This window comes from Octodon degus, unplaced genomic scaffold (assembly GCF_000260255.1).
Source record: "Octodon degus isolate 3935 unplaced genomic scaffold, OctDeg1.0 scaffold00016, whole genome shotgun sequence".
In the NCBI taxonomy this organism is placed as follows: domain Eukaryota; kingdom Metazoa; phylum Chordata; class Mammalia; order Rodentia; family Octodontidae; genus Octodon; species Octodon degus.
In genome coordinates, this window is record NW_004524592.1 from 11,866,202 (window position 1) to 11,890,912 (window position 24,711).

Here is a 24,711-nt window from a genome sequence, read left to right on the forward strand (position 1 = left end):
CATCCATCCATCCATCCACTCACCCACTTACCTACCTACCAACTTTTCTATCTATATGGATATGTTGATACAATCCAGTGAACACTGTGCCTTTTATAATGTCATTCAGATAGGATCTATTCAATAATATTTATTCAAAAATCCTTTCAACCAGTATTATGAAACAAATACCATGTGCATTCTTATAAATGAATGGTAAACAACCAGGTGAAGAATTTAAAGCCTATAACTAGAGTTCTTCAGTCTTTTAAAATCCTAACCCATAGAAAGACAGAGTTTTCAACACAACCCAACACATATGTGCATGCACGCATTAGCGATGAAAACTGTTCTCATCTCCTCTCATATTCACTACCAGCCCTGCCTTCTGATGTGTGTATTCTATATCAAAATCATTTAGAAATGACAATAGTGACCAACTAATTGATTTTGTGATCATCTAATAAGCTGTGGCACATCTTGAAAAACTACCTTCTACAGCTGATCTTGGTTAGTAATTGGGACAGATGCCATGCACAAATGCTCAAATCCACAAAAAAGCAGCAGTTGGACTTAAAGAAAAGTATCATTATGGAACATATGCTAAAAGCCACTTTATATTTATTTGGAAATTAGAAAGGGCAATTGCTTAGATGTAGTAGTTTTCTTGGAGGCAGACTACTTTAAATGCAGACAAAAGGAAAGGCTAAACACACAAGGGGAAACTTCACAGGGATAAAAGGAAATCTATCTTATTAATTCTTTGTTAGTCTCTGTTTCCTATGCATTCATTTATCAATTTCTGCCTGTATAACTACTCCTAAATATCCCATTATATTTGAAATTATGTTTCCTGTCTGCCTTTCCCACCAGACACAAGCTCCCTATTCAGTGTGGAATCCTCAGACTCAAGGAAATTTCTCGCAGAGTTGCCCCTGAAGAAAGGTCTCAGGAATTAATAAACAAATATATGATAAAGCAGCTGTACACTTTAAAATCTTATCTCGTCCTGGGACCAAAGTGACACAACATAAGTGAAAATGGGTTTATTCTTATGCTAGGGCATGAATAGATTTTCTTCTCATTTTGGAGGCAAAAATCTGCAAGAAAGCTGGAGAAGTCTCAAAAGATCCTAAATGGGAAGGTACTCACATTTTTGATAATTTTCACTTATGAGTTAATTAGAGGGAGACACTGAATTCTTGGAACAAAATGTCAGGTTTTCTTTTTCTTGTCATTTCTCTCCACCTCCATCATCATATATTTATGAATTAGATTTTATAATCTTACGTATCTGTATCTCTTTGTATAAAGGAGAAAGTTCCTCAATTTCTGAAGTTGAGAAATGTCAAAATATTTCTACAACCACATGCAAACCACAAACTCCTAACTTCCAATAGCACTTTTTCCCCAATCATCATTTTAAGTAGTGTTTTAAAAGATTTCTTCCTGCCATCATTCATATTAATTGTGAGACCAAGAGTTCCCTCTCTGGAATATGAATCTTTGGTTCCCTTATAACCACACATACATATAGTACTTTGTGCTAAAATGCTGCCTGACAGTTTTAACTTGGGAAATTACTGTAATGGGAATTGCATGAAGAACAGGAAGCCTGGTTCATACTAAACAGATGAAGAATTTGGGGGAACTAGCTGATAGATACAAAAATTAAAGCTAAAATAGATTTGCCCTTTAGAAATAATTTGGGACTCTGAAAATTAGTAATGATAGGAAAACAGAACTGAAAAACAGAGGTATCTCCTCATGGTTTGGAGGTGTCCATGATAACAGAGCAAGCCAGAGCCAAAAAGTTCATTAGGGAAAAGACATCAGACTAGGATCATGAGTGTCTTTCTCATATAACATTTCCTACTGCTTCTCTGAAGGGAAAACTCCAAAATATAATATTTTTACACACACACACACACACACACACACACACACACACACACACACACACCCCAATCAGGCTTTCTTTCCTTGAAGCTAAGTGCTGATGATTCAAAGGACACTTTCAGGAATTCAGAAGTTGTTAATTATTCACAGAAGAAGAGTACCAACAAATGAATGAACAATTGCAGAAAATGTTTCCTTCAGGTATGGTTTTGGCTTAGCTGGCTGGGGGAGTGAAGCACAGTTATGGTTTGTGCATAGTTGTCCCCCAAAGCCTCATGCAGTCTTGGGTGGCTTCTGGAGTTTGTGATTGATTATTGTGGCTGAGGATGCTACACCTGCCCTGGGGTAGGTAATTTGCATTACAATGTAAGGAGGGGAGAGAAGCTAGCTGGTTGAGCTGCTGTTACTCCTCCTTTTGTGCTCTTGCTCTTTGCCATGAAAGGCTGCTTTCTGCTCTGTGCCACTCTGCCTTGGACCCAATTTACTGTGGACTAAAACCTCCAGTGACTGTGAGCTAAGTAACCCTTTCCTTCCCTAATTTGAGTGTCGAGTATTTGTCCCAGCAAAGAAAGAAGAGCAACTAAGACAAGCACTGAACCCAGGCCAAGGGAAAGATGACACAGCAGGAGTGCAAGCACTGGAGGAAAGCTTCCTGGGGATAAAACTCAAGTACTCCATTACTTTACCACAGCCTTATCTTGAGAGCAGAAAAAAAACTGCTCAATAGTTTATAATAACAACATTATAGTCTTTCTTCTTAGACCATTTGCTTGAGTAAATGGAAAGTTATCCTGGCAGTTGGCTGAAAGTTTGTTGAAATTCAGTGGTATCAAACCTGTGTATTCTCATAATCACTCTGAAAATTAGCACTGTGATTTCAAAACTCAAATTGAAGCACAGCAAGATCGGTGAGATTCAGAGGAGGGCTAAAGTCACAGCCTCTGATTTATGTCATTATAGTTGTGTTCAAAAGTGGTCATTCCTGTGAAGAATGGTAATTTGGATACTGCTATAGAGATTTGTCTCATTTTTGCTTTGCAATGTACTCCCTACCTACTTGAGAGGAGAGTTTGCTGCAGATTTTCTTTCTCACCACCAGACTAGCTACTACTTAATGAGAACCAAATGAGATGAACTTTTATACTGATTCTGACTCAAAAATTTCCTTAAACAGAAAGGACAAGATGGTGGCCTCAGTAACCTGATTGGTAAGAAAGCTATGCAAGAAGATGTCCTGCGCTCCAGGATCTACACACAATCAGGTCTTGCATAGAGTTTTCATCATTGTCATGTTTAAGTGCTGTAAATATCAGTTAGATGGATTTTCATATTCTCTTTGCCAAACATCTTCATTTTATAAATCTAATGTTCAAAATTTATTTTAGGACTTTTGAGCTCTGCTAAAATAAAAAAATGTCCAACTGATTTTGAACAGCTTTGAGAATAGTTAAGGAAATCTGGAATTCATAGGGGTTTCTGCTATGGTTCCCCCTATATTACATAAAATGGTCATTTCTCCCATTGCAGTAGAAGAAAAGAATGTTATTATTGTAGAAGTTGGAATTTTGAGTTTCAATCATGATCCAACATAAACGGTTGTGGTTTGGGGAAACTTAGCTTACTTTAAATTCAACATCCTGAACTGGAATTAATTGCTCATTAGAAGCAGAAAGGGTTCTTTTTTTCTATCTAATGTAAGTATAGCATAGGGTTTTTGGACATATTATGGAAAAATAATGTGACTCTGAATTTGCTTTTTTTCTGGTTTTTGCTATTTAGGTTTGGGTTTGGGCCAGAGATGGCTAACTTTTTGATTACAGCACAAAAAAAGAATGATTTAACTCAGACTTTATAAAAGAACTGATGAAACAACACCAAACTTGAGTTTTGATTCAATACTACTGGGTTTGAAAAAAAATAGTAATTAAAGAGTAGTTTACCAGAAGAAGAAACAATTTTTACAGTGCTTATACATAAATACTCAAGAATAGATGGAGAGTCTTTTTCTTTGAAATATATAAAAATTATCTAAATAGCTGCTACAGTAGTTCACCTTTTCTTCTCTTTCCATTGGGAATCAATGCAGATTTAAATGGAGTAAGGTATCAGAACCTTACTTTTCCCATCTGAGGATGAGACACTCACCTCCTAGAATTACTATATGGAACAGTTTATACAGCATAGAGTTGGCACTAGATAAATGATGACACAGCGATCAGTAATTTGGTTGTAGTGAATATGATTGTAGTAAAAATCTTGAGTAAATAATCTCTGTGTACTCTCTTGGCATTCTACTCTCCCTCTTATTTGAACCCTTAACTGGACCTTGGCATTTCTTTGCTTCAGGGCTTTCACAGAGCTGAAAGCAGAAGCTGCTTGAAGTCAACTTTCTTCTGCTCTTTGATTTTAGCATAAACTCATTAAAGAGATTAGATGTGCCCCCAGGGTCAAGGATGAAAGAAGTGGACTTTGGTGGGGGGTGTTTGGGGAAGAGGGAAATACATATTGACCTTTAGACCAGTGGAATTTGCCAAAAGGGTCTGAGGACCAAGGCTGAGCTGTCACCTGAAAAGACAGGGGGCATTTCACTGGTAATGGAAGCCCTCCCACAATGCTGTGGAGTCCCCAAGTATGGAATAACCAGAGATTACAGAGTTGCTATAAGGGCTAAGACAGGATGATTGTCAGGGCAGTAGAACAAACTGCTTCTAAATACCTCAGCACGTGCACCATTTAAAAAGATTTACTGAATGCTTCCAACATACCAGCTACCATTCTAAGTGCTTCATGTGTAATCACACACATGTCATCCCCACACTTCTATGAGATAGTACATCCTCTCACTTTGAAAAAAGAAGATGGCCCAGATTCACCCAGCCTTAAGTAGTGCAGTCTGTGATCTTTTGCAATATGTTGAAATGCTTTTCACATCTGCTGACTGCTAAATAAATATCTCAAGCTCAGGGTATGTGTGTCTGAGAGAGCCAGGATGCAAGGCAGGAGTAGCTCAGGGTGCCTGCCTTAGGGCAGACTGACTTGTGGGAGTGCTGGGGAGGAGTCAAGGCCCGTGTCAGATACAGGAATCGGTCCAAAGGGCCACAGAGGGTAGATTCAGAAGCAAAAGGCTTCCTTTGGAAGAAGTCAGGACAAGTTTACTGAAAAATCAGGGTCATTTAACTGACATGGATAGAAACTTCTCAACAGAGGAAATACAGACAACCAATAAATATATGCAAAAATGTTCAACATTGCTGGTCATAGAGAAATGCAAATTAAAACATCACAAAGACTTCACCTTACTCTAGAGAGAATAGTTCTCAAAAACTCAAAAGTAACAAATATTGGTAGGGTTGTGGAAAAAACATCCTTTCTATGTTGTTAGCGGGAAATATAAATTATCGAACCATGCTGCAAATCAGTACAGAGATTCCTCAAAACACTAGAAATAGAAATTCTGTTCGTCCCATCTCTCATTCTTCTAGGGATCTTCCTGAAACAGTTAAAGATTTCATATTATAGAGACATATATATGTATATATATAGTGATATATATAGTGATATACATATATATTTTAGTGATATATCTATATATCTACATATCAGAACAACTTGGGAGCAGCTTATATGTCCACCAACAGATGACTGGATGAAGAAAAATTACCATTATACACTAGTGGAGTACTACTCTATCACAAAGAAGGATAAATTTGAGTATATATACCTTAAGACCATAATGTAAAGTGAAATAAATTGAAAACACAAGCTTAAATAACTATATAGTTGTTCTCACATGAGAAACCTGACATATAAATAATTTAAAGAGCAAAATAGAGGATTGATAATAGGAATCAGGGAACTAGATCTTGTGCAAATGGGAAGGGAATCTGGAGGTGGAGAGAAGGGAGAGGGTGAGGGGTAGGGGGAGTAAGAATTAAGATGTGTTATGTACGTGCCAGCTCCCATGAGGAATGTCAACACTATGTACTATAAACATGTACTCATAAGAAAAATCAGTGCCACTGTCAGAATCAGGATGCCACCTCAGAAAGCCACTCACACAGGGTGGTCTGTGGAAGCTTGGATTCTGGAAGCTCTCTAGAAGAGAGAGCTGCTGGAGGCATTGTGGGCTGCGGGAGAGGCAAGCGGCCTTCAGGAATGAACCTTCCAGCTCAGAACCAGGAGTAGATTCCATTAGCCGCTTGTCTCATTCCTCCTCCTGGACTTCTCCTGAGACTTTTCTGTTCAGATTATTTGTCCCCCAAAACATTGCTAAGCAGAACTGCACTGGGAGAACTTTATTGAGGTACAGGGTAGAGAGGTAACACTTAGACTCTGGGAGGGATACTTTTAGGGCAAGCGTGAGTTTAAAAGGGGTGTGGGAAGGGCAGTGACTACCAAGGAACCTGGGAGATGGTAAAGGCCGGCAGGATTTCTCAGAAGTCTGTCCAGGAAAGAGGGAAGAAGGGGCACGTCTCATCTTTCCTAGCTCATCCACCTCTCTGTTCCTGCTCTGAGGTAAGTTTTCTGAGTAGTATAAGGGTTTTGGATTTTAGTGAACTTTTGTAGGCTGGTTTCAGACCCTAACACCAAATAATATTTTTTTTCCTATGGGAAAATCCATTCCTAGTTCTCAATTGCCAGCTTCTTCTTTTTTTTTTTTTAATAATATTTATTTATTTATTTATTTATTTATTTTGTCCTGTCAGAAGTGAATATTCTATTGGCATCTAAATACTATAAGTGTTTGAATTCAACTAAACATCTAATACTGTCTAGCAGTCTATAATATTAGTGGGTTATCCTCAGAAGTTATTGACTTGAGCCTTTTATAGCTCATCGTATTAATATGGATTTACTTTATATACCTCATTTTTATACTTTTCTACTAGATGGTTAAGACCAAGATATAGCAAGACCTATATACCCAGAATTGTAACTTTTGTATCTGATAAGGTCAGCCAAGTACTCTCAGGATTTATCCTACTGTACATCCTTTTGTCAGTGTCTGACATGAGGATGAGTCACGACCATTGCTTAACCAACAATTGCCAGCTTCTAACTGGGTTTCTGATACCGAGTTTATTTCTGTGTTGGGGATTGCCTGTAAACATGTTGCTTCTTTTCAAAATGATTCATGCTATGTTCAGAAGTTAGAGAATCACTCACAGGTACATTCCAGTTTCCCCATATAGCTCATATGTCAGTGTGCTCTTAGAAAAGCCATGATGAAATATATAAAAAGGCTAAGTCACTATCACCAAAAAAAGTTCTTTTAAAATATTCACTATGATTTCTTCTCTCCTCAATTTCTAGTACTTCCCTAGATCTGGGTGAACAAATTCCACCTTTTCATGTGGCATTTGATACCTTACCAATAGCAAGTTCAATCAAACTTCAGGCCTTTCTAGTTCATAGACAGAGTAGGATTTTTCTTTTTCTTTCTTTTTTTGGCTATACTCCTTCTTGCATTCCTAGGTCGGCCATTTTAGGAACTCAGAGTAAACACAGATCTGCTGATAGATCAGTAGGGGAGCTGTTCATGGAGCTCAGAGAGCACCTGGGAAGGAGCTGTTACTGCATGAGCGGGGCAGCTAGAGTAAAGGGCCATGTGGTAAAGGCTTGGCCCCTAGTGTGGTTCTATTGGGAGGTGGTAGAATTTTTGAGACATGGGGCCTTGTAGAAGGGCCCTAGGTCATCAAGGGTGGGCCTTGAACATGGATTGTGGCACTCTGGCTTTTCCCGTTTCTCTTTTTCTTCCTGGTCATGCTGTAAGAAGATCTATTCCACTACTAAATTTTTAAAAAATTATTTATTTGGTACGAGGTCTTGCTATGCAGCTAGGACTCATAGTGATCTTCCTGTCTCAGCCCCCCCTCCCCCATTCTGGGATTATAGGCAAGTATCACCATGCCCAGTTTCAGTGGCTGGCATGGTGTGCCTAGGGTTCCAGGGCCAGCACAGAATGTAATTTATTGCTGGGGATTGAACCTGGGTCTTTGACCTTGCCAGGCAGGTGCTTAGACAACTGAACTATCTCCCCAGCCCATTCACTACTGAGTTCTTACCATGATATGCTGCCTCACACTGGGACCAGTGGCTCATAGATTGGAACCCCCAAACAAACCTTTTTTCTTTATGAATTCATTACCTCAGAGTTCTGTTACAGTGACAGAAAGCTGCTAAAGGAACCAAACTACATTTTGTCTCTGCATTCATTACATTTATCCATCTCTGCAAGCTTTTAATGATGAATATATTTGCCACCAAAGAACAATGCACAAAATACAGATAGGGCAGTTCTGCCTCAAGAGATAGCCTTCAATCCTCTTGAAGAATTCTATTATTTCTCGTGGGATCAATTCCTACATTTGCAGTAAATCAAGACATCATTTCTCTATGTAACTAAAAATTCAGAGGTGTGGGTTTTTCTCATGGATAGCTCAATAAACTCTTCTGGGCTCCTGGAATAGCTGAAAGATACTGGATCCAGAGGCAAAAATAAATTTTCTTTCTCTCTTTAGTTAGCAGAGAATGGTAGCAAATTTGAGATTAATAATAGGTCTTTCTAATTATAAATAGGAAAACACATGAATAGAAAGGTCTTTTTTCCATCTTTTCTTAAAAAATGTTAACAGATGACAATGCATATATAATTACTTGAATTCAAAGTTTTGGCAAATAATTTGATTTCATTGGGGCTTCCCTCTGTACTCATGCTTGTGTATAGAGTTTGGGTGGTCTAGGTGTACTTTCTAGTTGCAGAGATGACTTTGTGACCTCATTCTAGCTTGGTTCTAATACTAGATTTTCTGTCCAGGAGAATTGGTGCGGACATGATCCTGTGACCTAGCCTAAGACAATCAAGTCATTGAAATGCATATTCTAGGACTTCTCCTGGATTTACTAAGAGTGAGACCCTCTTTCCACAAAGTTGTTAGTTAGAGCCTTGCTATGATCCCCAGGAAGGGTGTTTTGAGACAACACAGCAGACCTGAGAATAGACAGGTCTGGAGGAAGTGGATTCAACTTTGGGTAGAGTTAGCTGTGTTTATATGACCTCATAGAATTTATTTTCTTGCTTAGGCCAGTGTGCTTAGGTTTCAGTCCCTTGCAATGTAAGAGCCAATGAACTAATCAGAATTGTTCATCAGTTTCCTTAGCTTTTATTAGATTCCTTTTAGGAAAGATAAAGACAACACAGATGAAGATAACCCACAGAAGTATCAATTTAGATGAGAGAAGGGGAGCTTGCACTCATCTTGACGTGCTTAGATTATAACCTTTGGGTAGTTTTTGTACTTTCTTGGTGACTGTACATCCATCTCAAATTTCTTTCTTAAGATGGTCAGTATGATCTCAGGTTCTGGTTCTCCCGTCAGATGCAGTAGTCACTAGATTTATCTCTAACTGAGAGGCCATCTACCTAGTAGGTTCCTTCACATTGACTCTTGACCATCTTCATAACAGGAGGAACAAACCCTTCAAAGGTTTCCATTTACTCCTCTCTCCATCTGTATATTTCAACCACCATCTACCTGAGCCAATCCCCTTTGCCAGAGAAATGTAGTACCATGCTTTTTATGACAGTGTAAACTCATAAACATGAGAGTTTAAGATGTTTTCTCTTTCATTTTTTTCTATGTAGGGACAAATACCTTCTCTTCCTGTCCAATAGAGAGAATAATGACACAAACTATGCAGTTCTAAAAAAAAACCACTAAAGGTGTTAATATTTTAGTAAATTTTAGAGCTGTATTATTTCTGAAATTACTTACAGGATATTTATGTTTCTGTTAAATAAGCAGATAATCTTTATCTATTAATAAAAAAGGCAGCCAGTTGCCAGAGGACTGTGACAGTCTTAACAAGTTTTACAGAAAATAAAATACCAGCAGATAAGAGGCATCATGTTTTCTTTGGCAAATATTAACACTTCGCAGCTCACATATCTTGCTTACTTAATTGGGCCTATAACAACTCACCAGGGCATTTCACTTGCAGCCACTGAGATTCTCTCTACCTGTTCTTTACAGCTTTTCAGAGCCTGGATGAGAAAACAGCCACAAAACAGACTGGCTGAAAAGATTTTTAAGGTCTCAGGTCCATATTTACAAACCTTACAATCTGTGTGCATTTGTTTATTTTAAAACAAATGAAGTGCATAAATCATGAGCTTTCTTGGAAAAGAAAACCAAACAAACAAAAGCTAAGACCACATTGCAAGAAAAAGAATAAAATGTGCTGGCTCAAGTAAATCCCAAATTATTTCTATCGCCTTTCCAGTACCTTTCCTCCAAATGACTGCAGACCCTGCCCACTACCAACTCCCTTGCTCTCCCTGGGCACCTTGCTGCTTCCTAGACAATGGCCTTTGTCTATGCTATATTGGCTTAAATATCTGTCCTCTTAGCTAGATTTAGAGTTCTTCCAAGCCAGAGATAGTATACGCTTGTTACCAGCAACAAGTCTACATTAAGGTTGAGCAAATATCGTTGAATAAGAGACACAGAGAAAAGAAAGGCAAAATGAAGGAAAGAAAGGTTAGAGAAGTCTTAGGCTCCGATCACTGAATATGTGTAATACTGGGAGAGGAGTAGACATAGGGCAGCCAGGGAAGGTTTGGGATGTCTAGAGAAGGCCAAAGAAAGAGTATTCTTCCCACTGAGAAGGCTGCCTCTAACAAATACTCCTAGATCCTAATTGTCTATCAGCCAATTAATCAATTTGGCTTTGAGAAATTTTGGGAGCCTACTTTCATACTTTCTGGTCTAGTTTTAAACTAGTAAGAATATATTTGGTCATCCATATCTGTGGATGCTACCTAGGTTAGATTCAACCAACTGCTGACTGAAAATATTTGTAAAAAATGTGCCTTTATTAACCTGTACAGCTTTTTTCCTGTCACTATGGTCTAACTAGTATAGTACAATTTCCATAGCACTGACATTGATTAGGTATTATTAATAATCTAGAGGTGATTTAAAGTATGTGGGAAAATATGGGTGGGTTCCATGCAAATACCTCACTATTTTATTTAAGGGACTTGAGCACTTTGGATTTTAATATCTGCAAGAGTCCCCGGAACAGCTCCCCTATCACTCAATAACAAGGGGGAACTAATGGTGATGTCATTTTTTCTCCTAGTGTCTCTTTGAGCACCTTGAGAGCTCAAAGGTCTCCAGAACAGTACAACACTGGGGAGCATCCACTAGACATCTGGACCTGAGTTATAAGACATGGGGAATTCTAAGTCCATGCGTGTATTCCTATTGCTGCTACTGCTATAGAGAGTTTTATTAGCAAACTTGCACTGCATTAATGTCTACTAAGAAAAAGGAGTCAATGCCCCATTTTTAAAATTTGAGTTAGAAACATAGTTGAATACCTGGAGAAGCACCTGGGGCGGGGGGCTCTCCTACCCTCCCCTTCATGGCCAATTGGTTTGACTTTAACAAGTACCCCTGTGACACTGAAAACCAACCAACCTAGTTTAGGAACTGCAGTGTCATATGAGCTGCTTTGGCATAGTGACTGGAAGGAATGAAATGTTTACTTTCTAAGCTTACTTTCCTAGATCCCTCCAAAAGTAGCAAATCATCAGGCCTCTGCTAGACAAAGGTAATAGTGTTTTCCGTGGTATGGGGAGAGGTGAGGAAAGGACACTGAGATCCTAATTCCTGGGTTGGCATTTTCAGGTGATCACAAAGAAAACTCATCTCTTCATTTCCCCAGAATCCCTTTGGGAAGCTTTAGACCCCAAATGTCTGGGAAATATAACATCAGTCATGTTTGGCAAAGCACAACACATGAGATCGTGAGAAACATCAAAGAAAACAGAGACACTTCTTCACTCGCTGGACTGTCCACATATATATTTGCCCAGCATAAAATAGGATCATTAAAGAAGGAAGCACACAAGGGAAGAGTTTGGTGAGGGTAGGAGGAAATATTCAGTCTCTGGAGGTTAAGCATTTTCATCCTTCCAGTTTGAATTAAAGAAATAATATAAAATAATGTCAAAACAGTTAAGACTACCTGATCTAAAATACCTTGCTTATTTTGCTCATAGGGATTCGTAGTGCTTTGTGGGTGGACTACTTTTCAAAGTACTGGACATGGTGCTCTGTTCCAGGTATGGTGGAAATAAGTTTCCTGCACTGTATTGCTTATTTGTTTTGTTGAGAGAGCAGAGCTTCACCTAACGAGTTCTCACTCTCTTGTCAAAGGCAGTAAATTGATCTCAATTGAGTTTAAAACAGAATAAATTGTTATCTAATCTGCTGTTCTGTGGAAATCTTTCTCTTTTGCTATTGAGAATCCAAGAGACAAGTTGTCCCAGTGCTTTAAATGTCATTCTATTTAATGCTGACACCTGTGATAAAGCCAATAAATAGCTGCTTGTTCTGGTTTATAGTCTACCAAAACTATCTTGAAGGAGCCTGTTGCCACTTGGTTTGGAGTCACTGGTCCTCACTGCACACCTCTGGCTACTGCTTTCAAAGTCTGTCTTTCTGGCAGGAATCTCATGTGCTGCAGCTGCTCTGCCCAAAGGTGCTGTGTCTTGAAACTGACTTGCGAACTGTGTGTCCTGTGTGACCTGCCTCTGTACAGATGTGAAAACTACCACGGGTCCACTTGGCTGGATACTACTTACTCTACCCTGATCTTGTAAGCATAAATGTGAATGTGAAATAGGGAGGAAACACTTCCCTTTGACAGAGGGGCCTCCCACAGGGGCTGCTCTTCAGTGAGCACCAGAATGACAGAGTTCCTTACTTGGTTTCTAACGTAGCACTAGAAACTGGAGTAGTAGGCAGTAATCCATCAAAGAGGTACATGAGAAGGAATCCGGCTAGGACACTGCTATGATCATGTTCAACTCAGCCTCAGTAATGTTGGTATGGAGAGATAGTAACTGTTGAGTGCCAGCTCCGTGTCAAGTGCCATTCTGAGTAGCTGACAGTACATGTCCTCTCACACTCGTACACCTCCTTGGGACATTCTTGTGGAGCCTCATGAGCAAAGTTTATTTTGTAAGCACAGCCCTACCTTCTTAGAAAAGATGAAAAGAAAATCAATCATTCTAGTCTTAAAAAACTGAGGGAGTATATCTTCAGTGATTACAATAATTTTTTCTGGCCCTTATGTGTTGAAAATTGGTCACATCTCCCTTTATCTTGAAGCCAAGCAATGTTAATGTACTGGTAAGGTCAGTGGAATGTGATTTGCTCAGATTTAATATCCAAACAATTGATATGTCTAACAATAACCCTTTAGAAGGTTGCTTCTAATAACTATACTCCAAAGGGCACAGGGCCTCCACTGTGGCCTATTAATGCTGGCTGAGGTGTCTGAGGCTAAAGGAGGGTAAAGATTTAGGCTCACTAAACATTGGCAAAGAATCTGTCTTTCCAATAGACAGAGATCTGCTCATCTCAAAACCAGGCAGCACATACCCAGAAGGAAGCACGCGAGGGAAGCTAGAAGGAACATGTGCCTGGATTTTTGTAAGCAATGTCTGCAGGGGAAGACAGCTGCCATTTGGGCAATATCTAGATACATAAGCCCCAAGGAACCTCAGTAAGCTTGATATGCATAGAACACAGCTGACTGTGTTCTTCTGTCCTAAATTACTTCAGCAAGTTGGAATGGTTCAAATCAGGTAGTGGCTTACCCAGTGAAGTTCATAATCGGAGGGTCTTGATCTTCCTGCATCATCTTCATATAGAGGGAAGCCCTCCCTGCGAGCTTGATAATACTCCTTTCGCAGCTTCTGGATGCGGTCAGAGTTTCCTGGACGGCCACTAGAGAACACAACACACAGTCACACAGTGTACATTAGCCTTGAAACCATTTTATGATCTTCCTATTAAAGATGAAAGATTCAATGATATAATTCAAATATGCTAGGGAAAATGGTGAAATTAGTAATTAAGATGCTTAAAAATAGTGCATATATGTATAACTTTGCTACAAAGTTCAAAATATATGACTTGAGAAAATCTTTGGAATGAGGTCAGCTAAACTCTTGGCCTCTTAGAGCAATTTAAATATCTATCATTTTCTTTTTAAAATCATATACATAGTTTGATTGAGTTTTAATGTGAGTGTCTCATTTCCACAAATAAGTGTTGCCTATTAGGGACGAAGTTCCAGTTGTTTGGATGAAGGCTGGATGTGATATGAGCTGGCATATGGCAATGTCCTTTCAATGAGACTCATGAATTTTGGGAGTGAGACGATAGTAGTGGGATATGTCAGTGTGTGGGGACAGCCAAGCTGAGGTGAAGCGAAATGGCAAAAGCCATGCCAAGGAAAACATGAGGCAGGACAGAGGAGGCAGGGTGGCAGCTGAGGGTGCCCTCCTGATGCCTGTCCTAGGCCTCCCTCTGGTACTACAGCCACTGTTGCTCCCGGCATGGCTAGCCAGTGGTTTGCTGTAGCTTGGAGTTAGATGTCATAATCATTTCAACAGAGCTACTATCATGCCATGTGATTCAGGACTGGGAAGTAAGTAGAGACTGATAGATGGATCTGAGTCATCATTTGGCTCCTTTAATTGGTTTGAGGCACAGTTGAGCACCCTACTGTGCCAGACCTTATGTTGAGACCCAGGTCTGTAAAAATAGACATTTCACAGCCTTTACCTACAAGAACTGTAGTCCAGGAGGTGGGGACCAAAAGCTACATAGATGGCTATGATGTATTTTGACAGTACCACAACAGTGCTCTGCATGACGTCACAGGTCCACAGAGGACAAGGCCATGGGACATGGTCACAGAGGTGCCATAGAGGAGATGGCATTGTAGCTGAGCCTTCAAATATATATAAGTGTTCAACAGCTGGAGGAGAGGCGGATCCAGGAAGACAGAAGAGCAAGGTGAATCACAGCCCTGAGAAAGCGCTGGCTACCTGAGCAAGTGGTGGTCCTCAAGGTCTCCACTCCTCCCTCACACACACTGGGTGATACTCGCCCCCTTCCTTTGAGCAGGAAGTTAGAAAAAAGTGGGTGCTTATAACTTTAACTTAGAACATTTAGAATTTACACTAAGAAATGACCAATGTATATCACTGGCAGATTAGGGTACTTCATCAGTACAGACACTGGTGTTCCATGGTAAGTGAGAATCGCTGCTCTAGTGCATAAGGGATGTAGAGGAGGGGGAGTGACCTTGGACAGGCAGGCAGTGGTGCAGGTATGAAGAGCCTTATAGGCCCAAATGGCCCTAAATATTATGATTGGCTTTTCAATTTAAAAGAGATATCCAATAAAGATAAGGCATTGGAAAAGCAATAGAAAGTGAGCATCTGTTTTGTTAAAGTACTTAAATTAAGCCTGTATGGTATCTCTGAGATGACAAACCTGTGGACCTGTGACGTATAGAGTAAAATAGAGGAGAGATGGTAGGAAGTGAAAAGGCAGATTTTTCTGGAGGGGAGAAAGGGCCACAGTGAAGGCAGTGAAGGATGGGGAATGACCAAGGTATGTTGTATATGTGCACCAAGCCGCCAGCAGTGACACATTCTTAGCACACACTAATATAAATTATGCATGCAAATTGTAACAAGGAAAAGGGTTGAGTAAGCACCTTCTGAAGAAAAGTGCTCTTCCTGGGTGAGACTGTCAGTCAGGGACGGTGAACAGGTGTCCTAACTCTGAAGTCTCAGACTGCTGTGGGCTGTCTGGGTGCTCCCCAGACCTGCAGTCACCATTTTTGATTAAGAAAATACAAACTCTTCAAGGCTGTGTAGCTTTCTATCTTCAGTGTGCATTTGAAAACTTTCCAGATAGTTTTAGTTCTTTTCCTACCCTTTTAAAAAAAAAATAAAAGGGATTTTTTTTTTTTAACATTTGATGAAGATAATGCCAAGAAGATGACCCCTCAGAAGTAAGGCCTGTGGGAAGGCAGCATGGCCTGCCCAGACCCTTTTGTGCTCCCGAGTCATCCACAAGGACAGAGGTGGCTGGGTCCCAGACACAGGCTGCTGCCTTTATGGGAATGCAGGCACCAGCTCAAACCCGCCAGATGAGATCAATCAACGTGGAGTGAACACTGCATACATAATCTATTAGTTTACCCCCAAGAAACTGAAGCATTGAATTCAAGTAGAATGAAGTCATCACTAATAAAGGGGAAAAAAAAGAAACAAAGAATGGAAAAAGAAATGGATAAGGTACTGTTTCTTTAAAAACCAATACTACAATTTCCCTCTATTTGTGGTGGGAAAAAATCATATTCAGACTATAAACTATTCGCCCATATGCCTATAAATATATAAATTTAAAAGTATGGATTTGATCAGATTGACATTCTCAAACAAGGGAACGGGGCAAGAATACAAAATCAGTTATTCTGGATTCAAAAATTCCCTGATATCTTACAGAACCCGGTTATTAACCCAGAGAAGAAATTTGGCCCCAGTGGAAAAATAAACAACAACAAAACAGTCACAGGGCATCTTAGTATAGAATATATTCTGTTTTTTCACCATATGAATATTTTAAAGACAATATGGAATGCTGCGAGAACTTTCTTATGATAGCTTGGGACTTTCTTTAAAAACCCTAATTCTACCTCTAGTAACCACATAATATTTTTTCTAAGCAAGTGTTTAGTATAGTAGGAATAGTTTAGTATAGTTTAGGAATAGTAAGTTTTGATTTCAGTTTTTAGCTTTTCTCACTGAATAATATGCATGTATTTACCACCACACTAATAAAAATGACATGTAACATTATTGTAATCAAAGAAACTAAATAATTCCATTTTGTGCTGAGAATGTAGAAATTTAGCAATTTGATGGGGACATACTAGCACTCTGTAATAATAAATCATCATCCTAATAAATCATAATAGTGATAATTTATAGGCAACTTATATAGAAAGTACAATGTTAAGAACATTTATTCCATTTTCTGCCCAGAGATGACACTGCTAATCAATTATAGCATTATTCCCCAATGATCCCAGACACAGGTTCTGAATCCACCTCAGCCTATAACTTCAGAAAACCACTACTAATCTACAGGAGCTGGCACTTAAGTTGAATTTATTTACAGTTTTGTGTAGCAGATGCTATATGTATCTTAAACCACTGTTGATCCAGGTGTGGTGGTGCATACCTGTAATTCCAGAACTCTGGAACTCTGAGGCAGGATGATCACAAATTCAAGCCCATTCCATGCAACTCAAGTACTAAGTGAACCTTATCTCAAAAGTAAAAAATAAAAATGAAATTGGGCTGGGGTTGTAGCTCAGTGAGAAGGCCTTGGGTTAAATCCTCAATAATTTTCTCTCTCTCTCTCTCTCTCTCTCTCTCTCTCTCTCTCTCTCTCTCTCACACACACACACACACACACACACTAAGGAATACAATATGAGGCTCATTGCTTGCAGATGATTCACAAGACTAGCCCTACTTTGCACTATTGCTTACTATCTTCCAATCTCTTTCTCCATCTTATTTCTATGTTCCACTTTGGGTCCCCTGCAGCAAAGGAATCAGATGGAAATTGAGAACTGCCTGCAGGATGTTCTAAGGACTCTTGTCTCCTTCATGGATGTATTTTCCTGACTTTACAGAATTCTGCAGTATGGATTCTAGGGAACCTTTTGTCCTATAGTTTGAGAAGTAACACCAAATTATGATGTGACTCAAATACTCTTGGAATCACATAAAACCTATCAAAGAATCAATGACTGTGTCATCATGTATTAGTTGGGAAATCAGGCTTTTGGCATTATTTGTTCACTGGTCACAAGCAAAGCCTGGTTACACTGACAAAATGCTCCCATTATGGGAGCATCATATGAGGGTGACGGATGATAGCCTTATATTCTAAATGTGCTGAGATTTTATGTTATTTCAAACAGCGTAACAGAATATTTATATGGGAGGTATTTCTTGTCAATTGTACAACCTATTTATTTAAAGGCAATATATCATTCAATAGGCCTTTCTTATAGTGCTGCAGAGCTAGAAAGAACTAAAGTTGTAACAATTTAGAAACCATGTTGTTTTTGTCATAGCCACCCATAACTGTCAATGACTAGCCACCATTTGTGATCAGCTCCACTCAAAGGAATCATCTGCTTCTTTGGAACCTCACCTCAGCTTTATTTTTCCTAATTCAAAATTTCCCAATTATAGTACTTCTTAAAACGAGTGTTCATTTGTGCACATCATAGCCCCTTCTACTGCTACTGTAGGCTGGAGAAATAAATGGCAATTAATGAGCTTCTACAGTATTTGTACTCTATAGACATCATCTCATTTAATTTTCAAATCTGTGACGATGATGTTGCTGTTGACCTTTCATAGACAAGTACACTGAGGCTCACAGGATTGGGTAATGACTGGTGAGTGGTGGTCCTGGATTTGTGTGTTTATGAAACCTGACTTGTTTCTCCACACCATGTTGCCCTGCAAGCAGGCATTAAAATCAGCATGCATTTTGTAGCAGCAATTCACTGGCATTTCAAGGCAGAAGGGAGTTAGCAGAACACATTTAAAACTATACCTTTTGATATTCTTTTATTTGCACAGATCTTTGCAATGAAAAATAGAAACAGAAGTACCTAAGTAATAGAAATACAAGCCATGAAGTCTGTATTCATTAAAGAATGATGATGGAGCAACAGCAGCCATATTTCTGAACAATTCATATTACATTTCTAACAGGCTTTTGGAAGAAACTGATAGAAAACTGAATGGGGTGCAAAGGAGAACCAACATATGATAAAAGTCTTGCATCAAAGATGAGCAGATAGGGGCCGGGGAGATAGCTCAGTAGAATAAACACTTGCCTGGCAAGTGCAAGGTCCTGAGTTCAACCCCTGGTATCATAAAAAACAAACAAACAAAAAAAGAGCAGATGCTGGATCAGGACCGGGCTGAGAGGCAGCCAGGGCTGCTGCTAGGGAAGTTCATGGTGTGTGAGAGGAAGTCAATCACTGGCACCAGCCCTTGGCCACGACGAATCATTGAATTATCTGGGATAACTGTGTATGCATGTGTAAGTGGTGATGTTTGTCAATGCACACACACACACACACACACACACACACACACACACACACACACGACAATGAAACTGAATACAGTGAATTCCAAGTAGCTTTCCTTAAGATACATCATGGCTCTTCACTCTTTTTTTTTTTGTAATGTCAATCTTTTTTTTTTTTGACAGAACTGGGGATTGAACTCAGGCCCATGCACTTGCCAGGCAAGCACTTATTCTACTGAGCCATCTCCCTAGCCCCTCTTCACTTTTGAATATGTTTGCCTCTCATGAACACAATCATTTTAAGTACCAGTTTGGTGTTCAGATTTGATGAAGTGCCTGAGAGATGGCCTCTGTACAATGGAAACTTAGGGGAAATATTCCCATGTGGATTATAATCTATATGAAGTTCCTGAACTGAATTAAGTTCTTTATATAAGACATATATCTGTCAACAGCAATCCCAAGTGTGGGGAGGTTTTTTTTTACTGTTTATAGATTTTTAATTTTTATCACTTTGAATTAAAATATTATTTTGATGCTTTCTTTAAATAGTTTCTCTCTTCTATCTCCCAAGGGAAGAGTTGTTCTCTCTTCTCTCTCTCTCTCTCTCTCTCTCTCTCTCTCTCTCTCTCTCTCTCTCTCTCTCTGACCCCCTCCCTCCCTCCCTCCCCCTTTGGCATGAAAGGAGCTAAAAGTCATCATAGCTCTACAATTAAAATTTAGCAACATCATAGCTGAATTTTATCACAAAAGATTTTTTTTCTCAAAATAGAAACATGGTTCTCAACACATCTGGGATTCAGTGACATTTACACTCTTAATAGCATGAATAAAATATATTTTCCCCTCTTCCAATTTTCTGGAAAATAATATTGAATGAAGGTAGATAGTCATGGGTATAATTATCACCATTTTCTGTTGGTGATAAAATTTCTGCCAAATAAAAATTTTGAAGGATTCTTATAATGCACTCAGGAGTGTTAATTCAAAAGGTTTTAAAATGCATAGAAACCGCAGACCCACTAGCACTTTCACTACTTATAGACTTAACACCCCATAGAGACAATACATTTAAATAGTGTGGTCATGCACACTAACATGTACACTGAAGAGACTTGGTAAATTTGGCTTTAAGGGGACTTACTTCTATAGACTTCTCTTAATGACAGTTTGGTGCCAAGCAGCTCTGAAAACTGTCTCATATAGATAGTGAAAATTGTGATTATTCTCTATCTTACATATTTTCTAGCTTTCAAAGAATACTCAGCTTTCCAAAGGTGCATTTATAAATATGATTTTTATTTTGTTGGTGAGGCCAGTGAAACTTTGGGACCTGAAATCAATCCCACACACATTTGGGGGTCTTCTTTCTAATTTCTTTCCAAGTTTACACTAATTATTTATGAGGGTGTTCTGGATTTTTAATTATTTTTACAAAAATAGTTCCCTGAATAAGAATATGACTTTGCCCATATGAATATTTAATTTCTAACTTATTTGATTGCTTATTGTGAATGCTTTTAAGTCTCTACATTCAGAATGAAGATGTAATTCCAGCATTCTGGGAGGCTGAGGAAGGAGGATCACAAGTCTAAGCCTAGCTTGGTAACTAAGCCAGACCATCTTAAAATTTAAAAGAAAATTAAAAGTGGCAGGAGGCTGGGGAAATGGTTCTTTAGAAGGCCCTGGTTTCACTCCCCGGTACTGAGAAAGAATGAGTTTAGAGAAAGAAAAATTAATGCTATTAATAAGCAAAAATGTTTCACATCTAGAATTTCCTTTGATTTCTTTTTTTTTTTTTGTATGTATTCTTTTTTTAAAAATATTTTTATTGAGAAACAAATAGCAATGAGACAGTTTCACAACCAATTATTCTACTGGCACATTTTCAATAATTAATACATTGTATATTGTTGTCTTAGTGGTTGTTCATTGTATAAGATGCAGACCTGATATCCTGTCTCAAACACTATTAGAACAAACCTCTCTATTCACTGAATTAAGAGAATGGAGCTGTGTATCTATCCTAACCATTTTGAGTATACAGATACCTTTGATTTCTAGGCTGCCTTTTGTCAATTATTTTTGATCTCTGATATCTTAATAGGTAAGAGTACTTAGGTATCTTAAGAGAATGTTTAATGTCCTGTAACAAACGGGTGGCAGAGTCTGAGAAAAAGCTACACTGTATGCTAATATATACCTTTGAAAAGTATGTATTTGTGTAAAGTTTCAACAAACACATGCCTTGTGTCAGGCTCTTGTGGGGAAGGTGACACGCAAGTTAGGGGTCATAAGGAGGAACAAACCCACAAGCCACAGTGAGACAGAAGCAGCTCAGGCTGGAATCCTGCCCAGCGCCCTTCCCCCAGCCACAGGATGCTTGCTGTCTGTGGCATTCTGACCTAATGCAACAAGCTGACAATGTGATTTGGCTTACTGCAGATCCTGACTTTGCCATAGCAACCTGACTCTGACCTTTTGTTTCTCTCAGCTAATTTCCTGTTTTAGTATGTGCTTCCTTTGAGACCCTTGTGTTGGTATTTCCATCCCTTGCTTGGTGAATTGACCCTCTGTGCCTACAGCTTGAAGATTTGTCTTGGAAATCTTAACCCTGGGTTGGACCTTGATCCTGGTGAATCAAGCCATAGTGGTGGAGCATAAAGAAACAAAAGCCCCCCTTCCCTGGGCACCTTTGATTGCATAATGCTAAGCTGTTCCCTTCACACCAGGAGCCACAGCCACCATTTACGTTGAAAGTAATCCCATTGATCCGTGAAGGGCAACTTTCTCCCATTGGATTGATTGCTGTGACTGAGGATCGTCACTTGATCAATGTCGTCTCTTCTGATAAAAGGCACTGCTCTCCCTTTGCTCTTTATCACTCGAGGTGATGGGAGGCTGCTCTCTAATCAGAACATTCTGCCTCTCATCTGCACTTCTGGCAAAGGCAGACACTCCGTAGAAATGACACTGCAAGTGTTACTCACAACTTAACAACACACGTCATTTTTCACAGCTTCAATTTACTTTCATAAGCCTGTAGCAAATAATTACATTATTCTGATACTGTGCAATGACCTTTTGGTTGTGTTTAAATTCCAGAAGACAGTGTTGCCATTAGTCATAAAATACCCTTTTGAGTTATGGATATTTTGAATAGTGTTCAGATATATTTCCTCTACCATACACAGTGTAATATTCTTGAACTGCAAGTACTTTGCAAAAACACCCAATACTTCAAAGATATAAGTATGTAATGTATATTGTCTCAAGGCATTTTGCCAGTTTTATGAACAATATAAAGTATGCGGGGGTCACAGAAGAAATTTAGCAAGTGATTCATATGGTAATTTTTATTTCTTAAAAAAGAAATATTTAAAAATATAGTCAAAAAGTTCACATTGAATAGGAGCAAAATTGTCCCTTCATTTCTTCTTTACCACTTTGCCAAGTACACATGCATAGATACAAAGAAAAAATAGATTTGGATCAATGTGGAACTGTGATTCTCTGTGTCTACTATTAGAGATGATAAATGGACTTTGCCCAAGCTGCAATCCTTGTAGACACAGCTACTCCTATACGGCTGAAGAAGAGGAAGTAGAGTGACATTGCATTGGCACTGCATGTCACGGATACATTTATTTGAGCTTAGACAAAATTAGGGTTTTAGGTAATTAAAATAGTGACTGTGGTTCCATCAGCCATTCCATTCAGTGAACATATTTACATGCCCTGGAGAGGGGCTGACTTGGTTTTCATTGGCTGGGCTCAGTTCCACATAGCATCTCTTATGATCTGAGTCCTGTGTTGTTCTGAACGTGAGCCTGTGGTAGTTGACACTGTCAACTTGAGATGTCAGAAGCTTGGCTGGATCAGCTTGGTGATACCACTCCCTGGGATGAGGCGGCTGAGTGACTCAACACTTGAAGACTATAGAACGGGGTTGAGGAAGGATTCTGTCCTACTTCCTTGGAGGAGTTCTGATCTTTGCAGTGCCACTTCTTTGGAGGAGCTTGATCAACGAAGCCATGCCACTTCACAGGAGTGTGGATTTTCACAGCAGCCAAGGTCACTTACTTGAGGAGCTCCAGTCTTCACATTCAGCATGGAAAGAAGAGAGAGAGAGGCTTGCTAGATGCCATGGCAGCTGCTCCTCCTCTGCTCTTTGTTGCTTTCTGCCACCCTGAACTGCTGCCATCTTCCTTGGAGCCAGCAGAGTAAGGACTGAAACCTCCACTAACTGTGAGCTAAATAAATAAACCTTTTCTTTGCTAAATTTGGGTGTTGGTATTTTGTCCCAGTAATGAGTGAAAAGTAACCTAGACATTGCCCAATATTTAAAGACATACCTGACTATCCAGTGGTCTCCCACAGATGTCAGCTGCCCAAGAGGAGCTGTCTAACATAGTGCTAACAGAAACAATGTGGCTGGGGGTAGTTAGTGAGAAGCTATAGGCAGAGACCTGTGAAGTATTCCCCTAGTGTTTCTTCAGGTGAATTTAAGTTGTCTACAGTTTTTCTTGCCATTATGACTGTAAACACTAGTCTTGAGACATCCCTTCATTTAGAATATTAGAAGGGTTTTTTTAAGAAAGGATTTTACAGTCCAAAATAAAAATGAGCAAAATATTGGTAAATGGAAGAAATCCACAAAAGTTGCATTATTTCAACTCATTTTCATGTTCTGCAACTAAAATAAGATAGTTTAAGGAAGAGTGAACATTTACTATTTGCATGGTATTTGTACAAATTAATGATAGTATCCACACATCTGCATGTACTCCTTCTCAAAGAAATTCTCACCAACACCCCAGGATCTGCAGAGACAAAGTTATTATCTTCTAGGCTTAAAGCAAACACAGCTTGAGTTTTAAGAATACATATCTGACATTTAGATGTGGATTAAACCTTCAGGGTCAATTCTGGGAAAAATAAGCCTTTGTGGGCTACAAGCCATGAAAACTTGGGAAGTTTTTAGGCCTCTGTGAAATTCCCTTTTCCTCAGAGGAAGCAATACAGAAGCTCTCCCTTCTCTCTAGGGACAACGGGATGCCACCACAACACTGACTGCCAGCAGCTGGATGCTGAGACCTCCCCTTCTGGATGCCAAGGGAGCATATCCTAACCAGCTACAGGATCCTAACAGAAAATAAGATTCTAAATTATTTAGTTATGGATGGCGGTTTTTTTATTTGAGTATTGGGGAGTGTAATTTTAACAATCAGTAGATTAAAACAGTAGTTTCTGGTACAATAAGGTCTTTTCTGCTTTTTGTGTTTCGGTAGAGGAGATTAGAAAAATAATAGATATGACACCATTGTTTTATTTTAATTTTTTTTTTTTTGTGGAACTAGGGATTGAACTCAGGCCTTTGTGCTTGCCAGGCAAGTGCTTATTCTACTGAGCCATCTTCCCGGCCCTAGATATGACAAAGAAAAAGTAGGGTTTTTTTTTTTTATTTTGTTTTTAAGAACAAGGTTTTTAATGGAAAGAGCTAAATATGATGATTAGGAACTTGATTCTAGCTTTCAGGAGACAGTGTTCTAGATATATATACAGTGGTACCTTAGTTCATGAATTCTTTTGGTGGCGAACAATTTGGTTGGCAAACAAAAGCATTTAGCAAAATTTTGTTTTTGTGTGCAAACTCTGCATTCATTGGGTGATGAACATGACTGTGGCCATCGTTTCCACACACATATAAAGATGGCCATCTTTTCCAGAATTGCAGAACAAATTAAGTTCATGAAGGAAGGCCATACTTTCATATCTACTAAAGAAGCTATAACAGAGTCCTAGCACAGGTCCGGTGAGTGTG

General features: G+C 39.1%; 1 protein-coding gene across 1 annotated transcript in view; it reads right to left on the reverse strand.

Annotated features, from left to right (window-relative positions):
• Nucleotides 1-24,711, reverse strand: part of Pard3b (par-3 family cell polarity regulator beta) — a 1,028,738-nt gene that overhangs the window by 90,370 nt on the left and 913,657 nt on the right. The window contains exon 21 of the mRNA XM_004626728.2: nucleotides 13,553-13,682. Within this exon, the coding sequence (XP_004626785.1) occupies nucleotides 13,553-13,682 (130 nt within the window). The remainder of the gene's footprint in view (nucleotides 1-13,552; nucleotides 13,683-24,711) is intronic.